This window comes from Micrasema longulum, unplaced genomic scaffold (genome assembly GCF_059751315.1).
Source record: "Micrasema longulum isolate JH-2025_06_02 unplaced genomic scaffold, ASM5975131v1 h1tg000482l, whole genome shotgun sequence".
NCBI classification, from domain to species: domain Eukaryota; kingdom Metazoa; phylum Arthropoda; class Insecta; order Trichoptera; family Brachycentridae; genus Micrasema; species Micrasema longulum.
The window spans coordinates 1027831-1049039 of NW_028277679.1; the positions used below are offsets into that span (position 1 = coordinate 1027831).

At 35.9% G+C, this 21209-nt stretch overlaps 2 protein-coding genes across 4 annotated transcripts in view; both read right to left on the bottom strand.

Moving 5' to 3' along the window:
- Window positions 1-226: 226 nt before the first annotated feature.
- LOC148281251 (uncharacterized) lies at window positions 227-2552 on the bottom strand. Of its 3 annotated transcripts, none has more exons than XM_088226989.1 (2): window positions 2136-2552; window positions 227-1470 (listed from the first exon to the last, which is right to left on the bottom strand). In XM_088226989.1, the coding sequence occupies exon 2, from the start codon at window positions 1455-1457 to the stop codon at window positions 444-446; it is 1014 nt and encodes a 337-aa protein (XP_088083115.1). In that variant the 5' UTR covers window positions 1458-1470; window positions 2136-2552; the 3' UTR covers window positions 227-443. The 3 variants fall into 2 exon arrangements, with proteins under 3 accessions (XP_088083115.1, XP_088083116.1, XP_088083114.1); XM_088226988.1 differs by having other exon boundaries at window positions 227-1480.
- Window positions 2553-14986: 12434 nt separating this feature from the next.
- Window positions 14987-21209, bottom strand: part of LOC148281252 (uncharacterized) — a 45524-nt gene continuing 39301 nt past the window's right edge. Inside the window, exons 2-3 of the mRNA XM_088227000.1 lie at window positions 15867-16529; window positions 14987-15776 (exon numbers count right to left, since the gene is read on the bottom strand). Coding sequence (XP_088083126.1) covers window positions 15459-15776; window positions 15867-16529 — 981 coding nt within the window. The 3' untranslated portion in view covers window positions 14987-15458. The remainder of the gene's footprint in view (window positions 15777-15866; window positions 16530-21209) is intronic.

Below are 21209 nucleotides of genomic sequence, written 5' to 3' on the forward strand. Positions count from 1 at the left end.
TTACATTGAATATATTTATTGATACATTAGTTTTAATAGTTTTTAGTTCATTGAGTAGATCATTGTAATTTTTGACACCTTTGAAGACAAAGCTATTTTGACCATGACTCTCGCCTGATTTCATTATTCGTAACTCTGTCATACATCTATATATCTATAGCCATATCCATATCTATACTAGAACATATCCATATCTATACTAGAAAAGTAAATAAATACAACAAAATTTTTAGTCAAGTTCGTGTAATGTATGAATAGTATTATAAAAGTTAAATGTATTATAAAATAAAATCGAGTATTTGCAATGAATTATATATTATTTAATGGTATGGAGGCTGCTTGCGGTGATTACCGATGGGAAAAGTCCTATCGTAAAGGCAATGGGCCGCCTGAACATTTCTTTTTAAAAAAAGACAAATGTAAAGCGAAGCTTTTTTGTAATTTTACCGTCTCAACTGACGGTAATCACCACCAAATGCAAATGCGGATGTTCGCGAATTTAGGATTGCGAATTGAGTATTGGGTGTTTTTTTAATTGTAAATATTATTATAATTACAATTAGTGCGGATAGTAACGCGCATATAATAATCCTCGGAAAGCGATGTACTGCTGGGGGAATTTGAGGAGGCTCTCTACTAAACTGTGGAGTTTCAGATAGCGAGTCAGGTTTATCTTCTACCGGATCTGCTCTCGACTCATCGGCAAAATGGAATAAAATGTCATCCATCACTTTTGGACTAACTGACGAACTTCGTCTCCGTTTATAGAGTGCGGGGAAAACTGAGAGAGTTGTCTCGGGATGTATAGAACCACCGAGTGGTTTGTCGTGTTCGGGAATTATTTTAACGGAAGGATTGAAATCAACACATTTCTTCGGCGGTTTGCCGAAATACTTATCTTTCAAATATTTTAGTTTTTTGAATCGCTCTCCGGGACTTCTGATTTTTATGATCGACGGCATTGTACAAGTTCCAGGATCAAATTTACCTTCCGCAAATAATTGTTCATTACTGAATACAGCGGAGTCCGAACGTCCAGTGTCTAGATCTGATTCACCCGAAGATTCTACATAATAAGAAGCAACTTCCTTATAAAAGTGTAATTCTTCAGCAAGCAGAGCTTCCCAATTCTCCCGCAAGTAGGTCTGATCCACGCGGCGATCTTCTGTAAACGTTACGGCGATAGAAACACTTTCGTTTGTTTCTTTTTTGATATATTTTTCTAATTCTTCCGTTCCGCCGCTGTCGTCGCGAACTTCCGGCATGTCTGACGCAACGGCGGTCGTATTTTGCGGAGGATTAATGGTTTCTTTCATCTCCTCCAGAAGCCTCAGCAGAGGATGAGTAAGAGTAAGTGGCAGTAGAAGGGGATTAGGAACGTCACCGTCGAACGAGTTGGAATGTTCCGGTGATTGAGGAACCGCCAATGGAGGTAGATGAGGCTCAGTAATAGTCATCAGGGAACGTCTTCTGCGAGAAACTAAAAAAGTTAAGTGGGTAAACTGATTACAATAAATTAATTTTTCGTATTTTTGAATATGAATATTTATTAAGAAAAGGTTAGTTGGCACAAACACTAACAATTTACCTTTTAAAATTTATTTCAACAGAGAGGGAAAACATTTTTAAGAAGGGAATATAGAAGTCTAGGCATTTACAGGGCTTATGACCTGTCATTGGCTGTAAATGCCTAGACTTCCATATTCCCTTCTCAAAAATGTTTTCCCTCTGTTGAAATAACTTTAAATATGAATAACTCCCTAGGGAGGAAATCCAGCCATTCTGCAAGCATTTGGACATACTTAAACATTGTTGAATTTACGTAATTTATATTTCACTTCTATACCTATTATTTGCTATAATTTAGATAAAATAAAACCACACAATGCTATTAATTACTTTCAATTCTTTAATTTATAACATAAGACGACATTTTTAGTAGACGTGTATAAAATTTGACGTTATAAATTTCTGCAAAATCACAGGGAAATCTGGTCGTTGTTTTTGCTGGCACAAGGTATCAAATGATCAAAAATCCATATTTACTATTAAACTTTCACGTGCGAGTTTCTGCGACACCACGTTCCAGTAAATCACCGAATATAGTGTTAATGCAGGTGAGATCCTTCAGTTACCTCTTTGGGATCGCCGGTCGGCGGCGGCGCTGTGCCGGGCTGGCCCCGGCGCGGCGGCGGGACGAGCAGCTCTCGTCCGCCGCTCCCGCCACTCCCGCAGTGAGACGATATAATCCTCCACATTGAGGGAGAACATATTCCTGCAGGGGCTCCTTCGTCTCGCTTTCGTCGACACGGGCGGAGGCGGGGGCTGATCCCCAACGTGCGCAGAATTCGCGTTCCGGTCGGACACGGACATGTTGATTGAGGGTTCTTTATTTTATTATTTGTGTCATCTTTGTTTCCTGCCAGTGCGAGTACAATAAAAACTAGAATTTAAAAATAATCGACGGAAAATTTTATTACAAACGCGAACTCAACATTTTATTTAATGATTTTTAAATTTTGACATTTTTATCTTAAAATGACGTCATGTTGCGTTTCTTTTTTTTTTATATTTAAATTAGGAATATAAGTAAATAATTCCTTTTTTGATCGAACAGCCTAAACAAACCATAACATTAAACTCTCTAAGTAAGAATTACTTGTTTGTACTGACGACCATAAAAAAAAGTAATAATATGTAATATTAAGAGAGTTTTTCTTTTACTATTAGCTAAAAAACTGTTTTGCTATCATTCTTAGAAAAAATCCGTCAAAAGTATGCAAATGACAAAAAAAGTTGTTTTAGTTGTAAATAATATTATAGATTAGGTACTGACGATATACGTAGATTTAAACATCCTAGCAGCTGTAGAAACTGGCTAATTTTTTTCACCGGCCGAGATTATTTGAAGAATTATATTATTCTGTATTTTTAAATATAATTTCAGAAATACAAAACTAAAAAAAATCATAGCGCTGATAATACGATATATGAAAATGAAAAAAATATTTTTTTGGCTTAGTTTAATAGTCTATTAAAAATTTAAAATCCACTGAACTTCTTCATTTGTCTTCAATAAGCCATGTTCTCTCGAAAAGACCTGAAATCTTTTATAAGCTTTAAAGTAAGTTACATGGTGTTTGAGAATTAGGTGGGTCAAGTATGGGTCAAGTTTTTTTTTATTTATTTATTTTTATTCCAGTAAAATGGCTATAAAGTGCAGAGCCAATTCTACCATATAAACATGAACATATATTTAAATATAAACAAAAATATAACAATAAACATAAATATAACGATAAACATAAATATAAACATAAAATTATTTTTTTTATTGCAGCACTTATGGTGGTCTTAGCATATCGCGCCATCGCTCGAACAACGGCGATTGGATCCACTCTGTAGTGGCTTGGAGAATTTCGTTATTAGAGTTTTTTAGGCGTTCCTATAGGCTCCAGGCTTTTTGGCGAAGCAGGGCAGCGAAGGTGTTTATTCGTCCAGCTGTAAACATTTCAGAGGCACTGCAGTACCTAGGCAATCCGAATAATTGTCTGTATGAGTTGTTATACGTGATCCTTAATTTATTCCACGCTCCTTGCGTATAGTTGTTCCAAAGTTCCGCTGTATACATGGACGTCAAATACGAAGTAAATATGATTTTCTTCACTTCGTATTGTCACAACTTCTACATCCTTCGACGCACAACCACTGTGCACTTCCCACTTCAGTATCCTTTGATTACCCGCGTCGTACATCGCGCGTTTATTTCGTCGAACGTGTGTTTCGCATTATAAAACTTTGTTTTCACCAACCACCAGGGTTGAGCTCCAGATCAGGGCCTGCCCTCGTGTTAATGCTGCCACAAATGGCAAGTCGGATCCAAGGAGTCTATCAAGAATTAGAACCAGGTTAGTAGCATCCCTTTTACCTCATTTGCTGGGGTTGTGACCGATTGACACTGCATACCGCATATCGAGGATGCTCACTTATATTCATTGAATTTAATTACAGTCCACTCCACTTAATAATATCGTAGAAGCCTTTGGGCTTTGCCTCCCGCTATTTCGCGCCACACATCCGCGTGGGAATTCATTTTCCCACCACATGGATTCATAATTATGTATAAATTTATCTGGAAGTGATTCTAGGTCAATATCAAAGTTGCTTCACTAGTAAAATAAAATCAATTCAAAAATAAACCAATTATATCTTATCATGTAAATATAATATAAAAAAATCGATTATCTTAACTCTAAACGAGGAGTTCTACAACACCCCTTTACACGCGGAGATGTGTAACATCGTGTTACCTAAAGAAAAAAAATTGGTAGAGACGTACTGTTAAATAATTTATTTCTATAATGTATAAAAAATATTACATAATTAAGGCCAGTTATAGCAAAATAATTGAGATATTATTAACACACCGGTGACAAAATAAGCGTGCACTCCCACTGCTTAGCAGTAACCGACTGATTTAACGATTTCTTCTTTTGTTTTTGTCCTTTTCACACAAACATCGGCCATAGAACAGCGAATCCGTCGTCCTTGTTATAAGTTCTTTTTTCGTGCTTTTTTCTTATACGGTAAAACAGATTTACTGCGGTATTGGCATTAGTATGTTGGTGATTTTCGGGAAATTGTTGACACATTGCAGGAAAACTCAACTCGTCTGGGTCTAGATATTAATACAAAAAAGGCTCAGATTATGTGCAACAAATCCTGTCCTGATCCTGATCAGCCTGTCTATAATAATGGACAGAGGATTGAGAAAGTTGACAGCTTTAAATACTTGGGAGTTCACATAACTGAGGATGGGAAGCATGCACAGCACAAAGAGCTCGCAACCCCCCTAGGAATTGCTGGAGCAACTTTTAACATAATGCTGGTTGTCTGAAACTCTAGTCTTTACTCGGTCAAAACGAAATGTCGATTATCCAACTCTTGTATAATGCCAGTACCCTTTATGGGTGCGAATCTTGGCACCTTACCAAATCTCAAAGCACTAAACTTCTGAGTTTTGAGAGTAAGTGCTTGAGGAGAATATTAGGTATAAGGTGGTTCGATTCCATAACTAAAATTGAAGTCCGAGAACGGACGCAGCAGCCTCTTATAACGAGTGTCTTGAGGATGCGGCAGTGAACCTGGCTTGGACAGGTGCTGCGCATGCCTCAGGAGAATTTAAATCTAAGTTGCCTCTTCTTTAAACCTGCGGGCTCACGCCGTTCCGGATGGCCGTCGATGACGATCTTTCGAATTTATTGGGCGGAATTAAGGGGCGCTGGATTGACGTGGGAAGAGGTAAAAATGCTGGCTGGCGATAGGGTCTCCTGGAGGCAACTGGTGATGTCCACATGCACAACTTAGAAGCGGATGTGGAAAATAAGAAGATTGGCATTCGTTTTTAAATTATTCTTAGCATAGTAATGATAAATATTTTTTATATTAAATCCAGTATGTTTATACAAATTTTACTTTCCAAATCCGATGTGAAAATATCAGTTTGAATATTTCAAAATTAAAATTAATAAGAGAGATATATAAAGTCTTGTTTCCTATGTGTACTCGCGTTACACGTTACAACACAGCCACCTGAGAGTTAAAACCAGTAATTATCCGCATTAAATAATATTAAATCAAATTGTGAGTCAATCAATAATTTTGGCAATGTCAGGTATAAATAATTATGATGTAAGCCGAGTTGTTAACGAGCGTAGGTTAAGTTGATATTATGGTAAACGAGTTAGTAAGTTATTGTTTCTTGTTGCGTGATGAGACGTGTCCATCTTTTTCAACTGAAACCAAATGTAACAGAAAAGCCTTGGTTTTCCAAAGTGATTTTGAACAAGTTTGAGACATCCTCCATATGCAGAATGCGCATTATAGACAAAAAACACTTTCCATTTTTTTTTAAATGCATTCTCGTCGAATGCGAACCTGGTCGATCGATGAATAAAACATTTATGCTTCTTACTTCTTTTTTACAAATTAGATTGAAGATTTTTATGTCTACGAACACGCACAGATATTTCTCTCAAAACCGCACGTAAATCGGTTAAGCCGTTTAGCAGAAGTTCAGTGACATCACACGTACAGAGGAATTATATATATAAAGACATAGAATTAAGAATAGTCCAGAAGGAGCTTAGAATTATATTTGAATACATCGGACTGTGTCCAATAGTTCCCCCACTATGCCCTACTTTCGCCGCGCGCATTCGTGAGGTCGCAGCGTAATGTTGCTTGATGGGAAAAAAAATCATAACACAAATGTAAGGTAAAAAAAAGTAATCTGTTAATTTCTCTAAAATTTTATTGTGGACGCGGAAATATTGATTGACACAACAAAGTAGATAAGTAAAGGGTCATTTAATAATAGTAATTGAATTAATGAACTTTAAACTTAAAATATAAAACGAATTTTATTTTTCATAAAACAGATATTTTTATATCATGTTAAATAATATTTGATGTTTTGAAGATAATGTCGGTCAAATGTCCACCACAGAGTGGTTTATTCCGAGATACAATTTTCATTAATTCTTTCATTAGATGAGCAAAGTAGGTTAAATATAATTACTACCCTGGCAACACTAACGAAATTTCCATTTTGTTTCTTCGAAAATCTGACGGATGGAAAAAATAATTCAATTTTCAAGTAATGCATTTGTTATATACACATTCATTTGCTAATTACACATGAAATGTGATTGCATCTTGTTTCTTTAAGATGCTAGCAGTATTTCTACACTTTAAAAGGACACAACACGGCATAGTTGAATTCAAATCAGGAGTTGCGTACTGAGCGACGTCTACAAAGAAACTAATGGGTCAAAACGTAAACCTACTCATTTATGAGTAGTTGAGCAACCTTCGGTTTGATGTGCGTATGCGGTTTCTGGAATATTCTTAATTCTATGTCTATGTCGACTAGTGTGACATCACAGCCACACAAAAGTTATTACATTATTGCTGATATTATTATTCTAAATATTTCTCGGAATGTTGAATTTTTCACATCTTTAACAATTCATTTCCACTCCTTATTCACCGAGGGACATCGAGAAGAGATTTATTGACGATTTTGCCAATAAATGTAACTCCAACTCTGGCCGCATTTCATACTAAGTACGCACCGTAGGCACAAGATAACACGTTACGTAAATAATAATTAAGATAGCTTCTAATTATACTTGTTCCTAATAATATCACCTGTCTGTAGAGAGCACAAAAATATGTTTTATACAAACTTCAAATAAAAAATGTTTTGTAAAATTTTACTGGAATAACATGCTTCAGGGCCCCGATTACATACAATGGAAAGTTAACAGAGTTGTCTTCGAGTGCCTATAAAGAAAAACCGATATTTGTGTACGGAAATGAGTATATTTATTTATTTATTCATATTTTTCTCTTGCAAACTATAATTAATAATAAAAATAATGTGTCCTCACTGGGGTTACCCTTGCCGAGGACACTAAACAATATACTTTTTCTAAATGTTTTTACATTAGAGAATAAACAAAGAAGACTTAGTAAACAGAGATAATTAACAAAATATTCACAGTTTTAAAAACTAGGTTTATACTCGTATGTACATCTATATTATTTATATTACAAAACGCACAATGAAAATAATAAAAACCTAACATAAGTACACTTGTGGAGCAGTTGATTCAATATTGGTTTGGGCGAATGAGACAATCCATTTAACTTATACCGAGATCCGCTATCCATTTTTTTATAGCCTTTTTAAACATTTTCTCGTTACTAATTGTTTTAATAGACAGTGGAAGTAGGTTATAGATTTTAATGGAATAATACTCAAAATCCCTTTGTCCGAAAGTTGTATAAGTTTTTATTTGTTAAAGTTGTCTTTGTGTTGAGGATCTAGTGATTTTATTATTTGTATGTAATGTATTGTAGGGGTTATGTCTTTCATTTGAGTAAGAGTAGTTTTTTAATCTGTAAGTGAGTATTGTTTTAGCGTATAATTGTTTTGGTGTCATAAGTTGAGATTTGTGGAATATTTCTTCAGTAGATGTCTGTATCGGGACTCTGAGTATTATTTTAATTATGGATTTTTGTGCAACAAATACACTATTTAAAACTGTGTCACTCGCACCACCCCAGCCGATTATACGGAACTCCAAAATTGATTGACACAATGCAAAATAAATCTTTAAAAGTTGCTGTACATTAATTATATTTCGAATTGTTTTGAATATATACGTTAGTCTTTTAAGTTTGTTAGTAATATTTTCAATCTGCTGTTTCCACTTTAAATTTATATCAATAATAACTCCTAAGTATTTGACATTGTATGTCCTATCCTATATTGGGCAATTATTATGTTTGCATGATCATTTAAAGAATCTTCGCCGGTAATCTATAGTTGAACATGTTTAAAAGAAAAAAATGTAGGCATATTCTGCTTTTCACACAGAAAACTTAATTTTACTTTGTAGATAAAATTAAAGATAAATGTTAACTTCCCATTGTAATCGGGGCCTAGGAAATAGAATTTGATCAATGCCCAGTCAGTAGTCGTAAAGAGTTTAATCAATGTATATAAATATAATGGTAGAACATGTAAAATATTATGTAGTAAGGAAAAAAAAATATAGCATGAAAGAAAAAATAGAAGCCCTGCAAGAAGGTTGAGGATGGGTAGATAAAGTAAATGAGAGGAAGAGGATTTAAGGAGACCTATAATGTCTTTTTTAAAATTTTTTAATTTTTATTTCTTATAAGTATAATACAATACAATACAAAATATGTTGCGCGTGTGGACTTGTAAACTAAGATTTATTCGTTAGAGATTATTCGCAAAAGTTGGGAGAGTATCATGAAATATTTCGATTTTGTTATTTCTTCGGTATATGTTATATTTCCGACACACGCGGACTAAAGTTGTATGTATGGTCTGTTGTGTTACTTGAAAAAAAGTCAGTTTAAATATTTTTCGATGTCTGAGTGTTCTCATTCCCGCATTTATTTATATTTTATTGGGGTTATTACCTAATTTATAGTTTAATATTATTATTTTTTTTTTAAATACATCGAAAACAACGCGACGTTTGTGGGTATCTTAGATAGTTTTTGGTAAATTATATAATATCATATCATCAATCCATTACAATGGGGATTGTGGATCCGTCATTTCGACCTCTGCTAAGGGGAAATACTAAACAATATTAATTTAAACAATTCGATTTATCGTGATCATTTAACAAGATAAAAACATCGCTGATTCATGTCTCCGTTTGAATTTATTTCAAACTTGAAATGACTATAGACATATTATTTTGTTGTTAGTATGGTAGGCACTACACCCACGTCCACACAGTCTTTATTTACTACAATTTTTCAAAAGTTTTAGTTCTTAAGTCTACAATTACATCAGTGGGTAATTAATGAATGCATTTTAAGGATTCTAGTTGAAAAAGTTCAATTGCATTGAATTGTTTAGTTTGTTTAAAAAGTTCTCTAGTTTATTTATTGCGTAAGCAGATAATTGGTAGAATTCCATATTAAAATTTAATATGGTATCCAAAATAAAATGCTAATTTTTAAATCTACAAGAGTGTATAATGTGACGCGTTTCGCTTTGTTTGGGGCACACAAATCCTCAAAACTTGTAAAATACCCCCCCCCCCATAAACAATTCTTGTTGGTATATATTCTTATTATTCTTATTCTTACTGGTAGGGGTCAGTGCTGTGCAAACGCCTGACGTCACTGCGACCTGTAGGAATCTATTGTGATGGGTCCCCGTGAATTGTTCTCGCCCTCAAGCACGGGTCTATAAATAGCCTGGCTACTGGTTTAGAAGGCGAGAGTTTACATATTGCTAAATCTCCCACACCAAGCCCAGATCGGGCTATTAGGTAGGGGGTGAGCTCTTTAACATCCTCAGGTTTAACCGGTGGTCCCCCGAGGATGAGGCTCCTTTTATGATGTAAAGAATTGAATTAACAAAGAATGTGGATAGGTGTTTCCTCATCTGCACTGCAGAACCTACATATATAAGTCTAGCAAAGTGTTTGTTCAATCTGCAGTGCCCTGTGAGGGCTTTAGTGATATACCTCACTTGATTTCGGCTGAGTTTTATTAATTCAAAAGCAAAACTTTGCTAGTACTTGTTCATCAGTTCCTTCGTATGGTGCTGACTAGTTACTCTTTGCCAGAGCATTACACTCTGCTTCCTGGTTAGTATACGAGAAACTTTGTAAATATTTAAGTTACTTTGATAATGTCTTAACAAGACGAAACGCATTACATTATAAACTCTCGCGTATTTCAAAAATAAAAGTAGAATTCAATCTAATAAAAGTATTTTATTTTTGATACCTTACCAAAAAGTTCTGTAGTTGCTGTTAGATAAGGGAGGTAGTATACTAACTTAAATAGTTAATTTATCTGTCTTTGTAGTCTGTTTATGTTATGCTTTCTATTGTGTCTTGTCAGTCGAGATAAATAATAACATATTGATTTACTGTAAGAAAAGTGATCATTAAATGAACATGGATTATTCTAAAATGAAATTAAACTTTTTTGTTTCGCTGTTCCCCATCTGACCCCACTGACTATATAAGATACGAAGTAGCTACCCACCGACGCCGACGTCTCTGTATTACGATATAATGTGTATATTACGAAGGTCCGCGGATGCAGTGCAAATGATTCCATGAACCGGTTCCCTAATTACGATGATAGTTGACACGAGGAGGAGCCCCGCGGGTCGAGTGGCACAAATTTCGTGCTTTTCGTGCACGTAAACTCGCCCGAATTATCCGTCATTTTTACTCCGAAATATTTGACGAAGCGTAAAGTCCCCTAGTACAATATATATTATCATCCAAAACAGAACTTTGTCTAATTTAACTCCAGTCTCCAATATACAAAACATAAAGGGTGGATGTCAGTAGTAATCAGGAGATTGAGAATAGATGTCAATCTTCAATATCTAGTAAATGTTACATTGGTAGTTTCGTTAAGGTGTAAATTAAAACACATATACTTATCGTAATATGTTTACTGTACTTTAATAATGAATAATGGAATAATAAAAATACTAGAAAAATAATTGTTACGAATGAGGGGAAACATTGAGAAATTTCCTTCTCAAGATCTTCTTTGCGCTTGCTCCTTCGTCAATTTAATAAATGCACATTAGAATATATTTTGTTCATTCACATATTTCAGTAAATTAAATTCTTTAATGAATTGTTTCCTCGCTGATTCTGGAACATTTTGAAAGCACTTCAGCCTTATTCAACGGCAATCATCCCCAGTCTGAAGATTTAATCGTTTTCAAACATCTGTCATTCGTCGGTACTTGGGTTTTTTTTTAGAATTTTTATCAAATACACATGATCATCAGTAGTTTCTACAATTGCAGGTGACTCCATACTTTTGTCAATTATATCAAATATTCACTATCGCTGTCAAATATTGTGATTATCAAGATCCGAGCACATAATTCAAAACACTGACAAAGAGCACTCTGACAAAAATTCGCCAGATATCAAAGTGACGTTCATCCTGGACTTGAGTCCAGTATTTAACTGACATCTTTCTTTTATCCCCTGTATGCATTTTTTTCTTTTCCAATAATCTGGCAAAATACAGTCAAAAATGTAGATCATGTAAATTCTCATGAGATGGCATTATAATTTCCAAATACATAAAAATTGACATCCGTTCATTTCTAAATATTAAATAAAATGAAACAATCACTCACATTTTTATTTTTTGTACTGGGAACTGGGATACGTTTATTTGAACAAAATACACACATACAATGTAATGTACAATACTGAAATATCAGGTAAAGTTATAGTAGCTGGTTGGGTTTTTTTTCAATATAGTTAAGTACTTCCTGACATAGTGGTGATACATTTCAATGGATCAAATAAAATAACTTAGTCTGATCAGCTATCGACTGTCTTAAAACCAACCGACTGTCCGAAAATATTGTTCGTAGGTACCATATACAGGGTGTTCTTTAAACCCTGTCACATCCAAAACCACGATGATCAGTATGGGCATGCATATTAAAAAAAAATACTAAAAAGAACAAATGGTTGCTTACTTCTGCAGGAGAGAAGTGAGGAGAGCGCGGCGCAGTATCAGACTCACTCCTTCCCCCTCCTCGTTACTCCCCTGCAGAAGTAAGCAACCATTTGCTTATTTTAAATATATATTTTTTAAATTTTATTCGTTCTAAAAAAATATTTTAATGTGCCAATGTCTTCTTGCTCATACTGATCATCGTGGTTTCGGATGCGGCAGGGTTTAATGAACACCTGTATACATATCGACGGTGGAAAGGCAAAAAGCAACTTCACAGACCAATCGGAGTTTTTTGCTTTTTTTATTAAAAAAAAACTCATATATACTACTTGTCATACTGGCGTGGTACCTACATTATTTAAATAATTAAAATATGCGATTTTTATCCGTAATTAATTTATAAAACCATTACGGATTGCATTCATTTATCAAAATGGTGCCAACGATAATATTTTTCAACATCGTTTGTAAATGTTGTCTGAGTCTTTTGTTCGGATTTGTCTGGTAGTTCTGTCCCTGGTTTATTAGTCTCGACTGTCCTTGCCTCGTTTTAGTTGTTGCTTGTGATATTGTTCCGACATTCTCGTATTGAGTCCGTGTTAACGACAATTTTTCTCAAGTTTTAGTTCTTTGTCTACAATTACATCAGTGGCTAATCTATAAATTAATTTCGAGGATTCTAGCTGAAGACGTTGAGATACATTTAATTGTTTAGTTTATTTAAATAGTTCTTTAGTTGCTGTTAAATAAGGAAGGTCATATAGATAGTAACGTAAATATTTTATTTTGCTGTCTTTGTAGTCTGTTTAGGTCATTGGCAGCCTCCGTGGTGTAGTGGTCAAGACGATTGATTCACGCACGGAAGGTTCCGAGTTCGATTCCCGGTGAGAACACAAAAATTTAATGTGATTTTTCTCAAGCCTGGGTGCTCTGTGATGTAATTCACCACTGTAATTAGGCCTCCTGGCCTGTTGTGGTGCAAAAAAAAAATGTTGAATTTTGGTTTCCTGTTCTCCATAATTGTTGCTTATAACATATTTGAGACCTAAGCATTAGAACTTTTCCATTATTTCTTTCCATTATATTACGAAATTTTAGATTTTTTTAAAAAAAGAAATAAAAAAATATAAAAAACTCTAATTGGCTCTTTTGTAAAGTTTGCTACTTGTCGCTTAGTAAGTTTTGCCTTTCCACCGTCGATAAGTAGGTTATTGTCAAAAGGAAAGTGGTTTAATTTTAGCTTTAATTTTTTTTTATTTATTTACTTGATCTCCAATATATAATATAATACAAAGCTTACTGAAAAAATGTTTATACAATAGATACATTCAATATCATTTCCTTTTTTATTGTGGATGTAGCCACTCCACTGGCCCTCAGGCAAGTTCCGGAGTGTCAGTGTATTATTTATTTTATACAAAATAGTACATGTCATATTTTCACATTAATTTTCATAATCTTTACTTTATTAGAGGTTTTTAAACAAAGCTACATAGGGGGATGCTATAGTAATTGGACACCCTATAATAACTCGACACCCCAATAAATCCTATTATTGTCAAAAATAAGTAAAGAAGTAAGAGTTTATCTCCACCACTCTTTTTAAGGGTGTGTTTTCTTTAAAGTATCGCAACGCTTAGATACTTTTATTTTTTAAATTTATTTATGTTTATTGTTGTGCACACAGTGCTATATTGGTATAATATAGTGATATTATTACATAAAAACGTAAACCTAACACAACACCAATTACGTACACAACACAATATGTAATACAATTTCTGAACAGGACAACAAAATGTGACGAGAATATGTATGTCACGTGACTCTATTTGTCTTAATATCTCCATAGTTGTGAGTTGTGATTGTTGTGAATAAGGAGTGTGGCTTATGGAGTGACGTGTGTGAAATGTGGTGTTTGTTTTATATGTATAGGAGCTTTAGTATTTTTTTTCTTTGTTTTTTCTTTTTGTTCAAGAAGAGGCTATATATTATGAATAGAGGCTAAGTATGAAAGACTAAATATTATTATTGTCAATAAGACTCCAAGAAGCTTGCGTTTGTAGCGGAGAGCTGAACACCTTCTCAAATTAAAAAAAAAAAACTAATTGGTCTTCCTATAGTCCTTAAAATGTAACATGATTAGAATGACAGTTGTCAGAAAAAGTGACGACATAACTTTGTAGTAAAGTCAAAGGGGTTATTTATATTGACACACGAAAAATCATTATTTGTATCTGGCGTGTTAATTTATTTTTTTATTACAATGCTTGAAACATAAATCAACATTAATGTATAAAATCAGCTAAAAACTAAAAGAAAACTAAAATAAACCTAATTATTAACGACGTTCTTACAAGGTTACATCATTTTGCAAAAACGTTAGAGATGGACAAATTGATCAATGAAACTTGATAGAGTAAAAAACAATTCATTTGATGTTGTCCATGAAAAAAGTGTAAATGTCTCATTTTTTGGTGAATAATTGTATGTTTATTTTTTTATATGTATAATTTTTATATGTTTATATTTGTAAAAAAAAAAAAACAAAGTGTTCAGTAGACTCAAATCAGTGTTTGATTTCTAATTATAAGTTTAAATATGGAGTTCTACAAAATAAACACCAAATCAATTAATCAATGAATAATTGTGTTAAACACATTATAATAGGCTTGTTTTTGCGTTTTTTATATCAATTTTCGGAAACAGAGTTTCATGATTTCATGAAATAACTGATAAAATCGATTTGATCAGTGATCAGTAATTTCCCATCACTAATGAAATTAGTTTGACAGCTGTCATTCTAATCAAGCTATATTTTAAGGACTATAAGAGATAATTATTTCAATATTTGTTATTACCTATTGCATGATCAATTACAATAGCGTAAAACTACTTAAAACCCTACGTAAAAAAAAAAAACTATTTGTTGATATTAATTAATTACGATTCACATCATATATAGACATAGGTAGGTAGTAGGTACCCATCGTCAATTAACAGAATGTAATAAAATTATTTCATTTTATTTATTTGAACATTAAATTCACCATAATCTGCAGAAAACATTTTCTAAAACGCAATATTTTTTTCATAAATTTACAGAATTGATGTCTCAAAAACATATTGTTATTTCTAAAGATAATTTGAACAGTTAACATACATAGCAACACTTAGAGGAACACCGGGTGCTGAACACAGTCACTTTTTGCCCCACTACCAGTAACGCGTCACTTTATGTTATTAGCCGCCGTAACTGTTTATTTATTTTATTTATTATTTATTTATGACATAGAGATACAGAATTCCAACTAGGACTGGGGTGCACGTCGCGTCCCTCGGTCGAGTCAACTAGTCCAGTCTTCTCCGGGAAGACGTCATTAGATTCGGTGTTCGTTAAGTCTGATAGTCTCGAAACCGGGTTCCGAGGCACTATCCGCGGCGGCGGGGGTGGGGCGGCTGGGCGCGGCCGGGGCCGTGTCCTTCCGGGGGCGCGGGGGGCGCTGCGGCGGCGCCCGGGGCGGGGAGGGGGCGGGCGGGGGCCCGCGCTGGCCGCGCGCCCTCAGCAGCTTCTTGATGCCGTCTCCGCGGTAGTAGAACAGGTAGACCAGCGCTAGGAAGGCCAGCATGCCCAGCAGCGTGCCGCCGGCGGCCAGGGCGCCGGCCGCGCGCGGAGGCGCCGGGGGCTCGGCGGTCACCTCCGGGGGCCCGCCGGCCGCCGGAGTCGCGGCCGGGGCCTCCGCGTCGGCGGCCGGGGTCGCGTCGGTCGGGGCGCGGGTGCCGGGGGCGGGCCGCCTGGTGGGCGCCACGTACAGGGGCCGCGGGGGCGCGATGGCCACGTCCGCGCAGGCGCGGAACTCCTCCTGGTGGCCGCAGCCCACGGCCCCCGTGCCGTTGGGACACACGCCCCAGCTGTTGGCGGCCACGTAGCGCCACTGCAGGACGCAGTGCTCGCAGCGCAGCCCCTCGGGCAGGCGGTAGGCGCCCTCGTACACGCGGTTGCCGTCGCGAGGGTACTCGCGCGGCTCGCCGCCGGCCGCGGGCAGCAGAAGGTGGCGGTCCAGGCACTCCTGCGTGGTGTTCTCCAGCGAGGGGCACAGCCGGAACTCGAAGTAGCCCCCGTGGTTGGTCGTGAGCTGCACGCGCGTGGGCAGGACGGCGCCGGGGGCGTAGCGCCGCACGACGAGCCCCAGGCCGAAGCGCCCGCCGTACTCGTGGGGGCGCGGCTCCTTCTGGTCCCAGGCGTCGCCGCACACGCCGCAGTGGCCCCCGTTCTTGCGCCACTGGCGCGTCACGCCGCCGCAGTAGAGCTCGTGGTCGTTGTAGTTGTGCGGCGTGGGGAAGCCGAAGCGCCAGGCGGAGGCCCGCGACGGGGGCTCCAGCAGGCGGCCGTGGCTGCTGGCCGGCCCCGCGGGGCACAGCGCCCCCAGCAGCGTCAGCAGCGCCAGCCTCTGCGGACAGAACGAGAACATTACTACCGCCTCCGCACGGAGCTGCAGACAGCAGACTACGGACTGCAGACCGCCTATTGCCGACTGCAGACTGAGACTGCTACAGTTTAGATAGAACGTAGTAGTTTTCTCCCGCTAATCTAACTAAGAGGAAAGTGCACCTAGATTTGTCACGATAAGTCGGTGCTGGCGGCGGCAGCGGCGCCAGGCATTGTATTGTTCCACCTTCTCACGCCGCCATTCCTACTCTTCTTCTACTCTATAGAGTACCCATAGGTAAAGGTAGGTACAGCACCATTCTCTCCACTGTTAGCAGCCTCAGCGCAGAATACATACATTTAACTAAATACCTACTATTTATAGATGTTCGTTTTTGTAATAAAATATTCCGTGTGCACCAAAAACATGTATTTAGTCTTTCTAGTAGATATTAAATAAAAAAATAATATACCTAATAAAGTTATATTGCTTGTATTTTAGCGGCAATGTATAACTAGTCTGTATACGAGTAATATGATATGCTAGCGCCACCTGACGGTAAAATCTCCAACCTGCCACCCGCAGTAGGCGGACAGAGACGCGGTGCGGTTACTGTCCGAGGTAAAAACCTCTCAAAGAACGGTACTTCATTTATTTATAACCAGAGTGTAGACTATGAAGCTTTATATTTTATATTGAGTGGTAGTATTGACATTTATAGCGCTGTTATATAAAATGCCGTCAACATAACACAGAGGGCGGTAGCCTATCTATAATTTATTTATTTGTACGTAGTATTTTTAATTAGTAACTTCTATTATTATTCCTCAAATTTTCAATAAGATTCCTAAGCAGGAGGGTGCTATTCTGAACGACTCTCGTGGCACGAGAAAACAGTTTTTTCTCGTATATTTTGTAAGTAAATACACGAGATAATACGGCCGCGAGAACGTTTGGAATACCAGCCCAGAAAAAAATAATTCAATGGCTAATATGTAACAAGGCTGTATATTGATTATTATTTTATGTTAACGGTCAACTATATAAATTTTTGTAAGAAAAATACGTATATGCTTTCAGTTCTTATGTAATAATGTTTCTATTACTTTTTTCTTTGTAAAGGAAAAATAAGAAACTTGCTGACAAGCCGGTTTCGCGGTTCAGTGGGTTTCATTATTTTTCATTTTATATTGTCTGTTCATGTTCACCTTCTTAAATAAAAAAAATTAAAAAATATGTATATATAAGTTATTACACTATTACAATGGAATTTCATCAAGAATTGTCGACAAATAGTTTTTTTTTATTTTTATTTGGGTAAAAAACAACAGTTTTCACATATATTGCATACCTGTAGAAAAAAAGAATGTGTAGAAACTAAAATTGTAGTACGAATTTTAATAATTTTAATAGTCAATACGAATTTTCCACAGAGATGTAAGCTGTTGATTAAGTAATGATTAATAAGTAATGATTGAAAAATCCAATTGTAGGAGGTTACAGTCCTCAATCGAATTTATTTTCATAAATATCTTAATATATTCAACAGAGTTAGAATCGTATCAAATACTATCATAATCAACTATTATGATCGTCTAGATTACTTTCATATCTTTAGTTTAGAATTCAGAGGGATTTTGGCTGATTTGATATTCCTGCACAAATTGATATCTAACTGTATAGATGCCCATGATATCCTTACTCAGATAACCCTAAATGTACCTCACCGTAACCTGCGTACCGATGCTGTCTTTGCTGTGGGAAATTATAAAACTAACATTGTATTCTTTTCCCCTCTGCCGAGGATCCTCAGAGCAGTGAACAAAATCTCACTAAATGGCAATGTCGATGTGTTCCTACAGCACAAGCAGGCGGTGGTGTCTCTCCCGACTCGCGATGTCACACTTGCCATTTCCGCCTAGATTATGCCATATTTTACCTTTTGTTAATTATACATTTTGTAAATTTAAGTGGATTTTAAGAATGTTTAGATTAAGTATTACTCATTAATGCCAATCTATTAGGGCTTACTTAAGCCTGTTGATTGGCTTAAAAAGAAAAAAGTGCGCAGATTTAGCATGGTGGAAGCATTACCGAATGTCGTTAATAAATATATAAAATATTAGGGGTCCTAGAATTGATAAGAATCAAGGGAAGGGGGGGGGGGGGTACGCCGGATGTAACAGAAAAGCAGATGGATTTGTGTCCAGCAATTATTACAGCTTGTGATATATTATCGACGTAAGAACACATTTATCGATATAAATCCCCACTTGTGCCAATTAGTTTCATGTTTAGTAGTAAACATTATTACATTATATTATGTTAGTTATCATTTCAGAAGTCTCGGACATAGTCCAATAAAAATAGAACCGATAGATGTTGTTGATGAAAAATTTTATTTAACTTTTATTTTCATAAACTCGTAAGGTTTAATACTAAAAAGCCTAATTTTGGGCGTTCTAAAGTAACTTTTAACTTACGAGTATTTAAATACATTACAACAGGGATGGAGAATACCTTAAATAAGGGAATATGGAAGTCTAGGCATTTACAGGGCTTATGACCTGTCATTGGCTGGTTTAAGTGGCCACATTACACACCGTGTAACATTTACCATTTTGCCTATGTTTAATTCTTACATATGTTGATTTTAGTGAAGTTAAAGAAATGACAGGTCATAAGCCCTGTAAATGCCTAGACTTCCATATTCCCTTATTTAAGGTATTCTCCATCCCCGTTGTAATTTGTTAATCTTAAAGACTCCCGAGAGGGTGAAATCCGGTCTTTTGTCTACGAACATTTGGACAAATTCAAATATTGTAATGAAACCAACTGGTCCAAGGAGTTTCAAAATTGGAAAATTGTTTTCAGGCGTTGCCTAGTATGTGAAATAATTCAGTCAGACGAATCTCTTCAGAACAATAAAGGTTTCAGCTCTTTAACTTCACTAAAATCGACAGATGGAAGAATGAAAGAAATATGGATGTTTAAACATAGGCAAAATAGTGAATGTTACACAGTGTGTAAAGTAGCCACTTAAACCAGCCAATGACAGGTCATAAGCCCTGTAAATGCCTAGACTTCGATATTCCCTTATTTAAGGTATTCTCCATCCCTGTTGTAATTTGTTATTTAAATTCGTTTAAATTTCGATTTCGGCCGAAACTAGAAGAGTAGCTGAAAATCTTGTTGCGGTCGGCCACTAGCTCCCGTGTCGGGGAAATGGCGCTGATCGTCCGAGGTATCACTATCACCCGTTACCCGGTTATCTAATTACCAATTACTAAACCCCATTTACTTTCACAACGCTTCTGGAATAATAAGTACACGCCTCATTTATTTACTTTTTCCGCTTCATTATAAACAAGTGCCCTAGTGTACAATACACTAGTGACCTCGACAAGTTTCGCACCGAATAACCTTATTAATTCACATTTCAATTTTCTTTTTTGTATTTTTTTTTGTATTATCTCTATATTTTATATTCCCCTCGCTTCCCTATTCTACCTTTACATAACCCCCGTCATCCTTCCTTTCCCCCACCCTGTCATCAATACAGATGTTTACTTTGCGTTAGGTATTTTGAGTTTGGTAAATATAGGTACCTGTATTATTTTTGAAACACACAATGTGTCATTTAATTTTTATTATTTTGATTCTTTTATTTTAATACTTATCTACGTTATCTTTAAATTATTTGTCTTCGATTATTGTAATTCACTTACATTTTTTTTCCTTTTCCAACGTTTGTTTATCCCTGCGCATATTCCTCAATCTGTTGCATTTGATTACCGCGCTGCATTACAAGCTTATTATTTCTCTTTTAAACGCATGGAATATCAGTGTATCTCTTACTCTTTCTCTGGCATCGTAATTTATATATACTATTCTAACTCACTCAATAACTCGTGCAATTCAAATACGCTACATCTCCGTCTATATTACTATCGCATAGTTTTTATAATATTTTATTATTATAATGTTAACAGTCAATTATCTAGCGCTTACAAAATCTATATCAATAGACTAATAATTGTAAACGCAAGTATGTTTTTTGTACTTTACTCGATAAACTTAAAGTGTTTCGCATTTTTTATATTCAATGACAGTAAAAGTACTACTTACGTCTGTTTTGATTTACTGGATTGTTTACGCACACTTCTACTGCATACAAATACATATTTAATTTTATTTGAGTCAATACATGTACGCCGGGTAATAAATCAGATATTATGCTTATTTAGCAAATTATGTATCATATTATTTTTTTTGACTTTAAAATTTTATATAAATATTTACAAAAAAAACACATGTTCTATACAGTTTTATTATAATATATTTATAACCTTACGTGATTACATTAGTTGTACGTATGCAGGAAAATATTATATTCATATAACTCTATTTACCGGTACGAGAATATTTATTTCTTTTTTGCTTAACTCACTGTTACAGTTACTTACCTTTTGGGGCTCTATAAAAATGCTTGAATTTACTATCTTTAATATTTTAATATTTCAACACTCGCAATGAACTTCACGGCATATTATCAAAATTGTAGAAGCATTCGTGGTAGATTAGAAATATTCTACCAGAATCTATTGTCAAATGATACTTATTGTTTATACGGTATTACAGAGTCCTGGCTCCATAGCAGTATTTTAGATGAAGAAATTGCTCCTTCCAGTCGGTATTGTA

Bases quoted from the DNA above. Each gene is read 5' to 3' on its own strand.
- LOC148281251 (XM_088226988.1), bottom strand. From the start codon at position 2,373: ATGTCCGTGTCCGACCGGAACGCGAATTCTGCGCACGTTGGGGATCAG. The intron at 1,481-2,135 runs GTAACTGAAGGA...TAACTTTTTTAG, and splicing joins CGACCGGCGATCCCAAAGAG to TTTCTCGCAGAAGACGTTCC.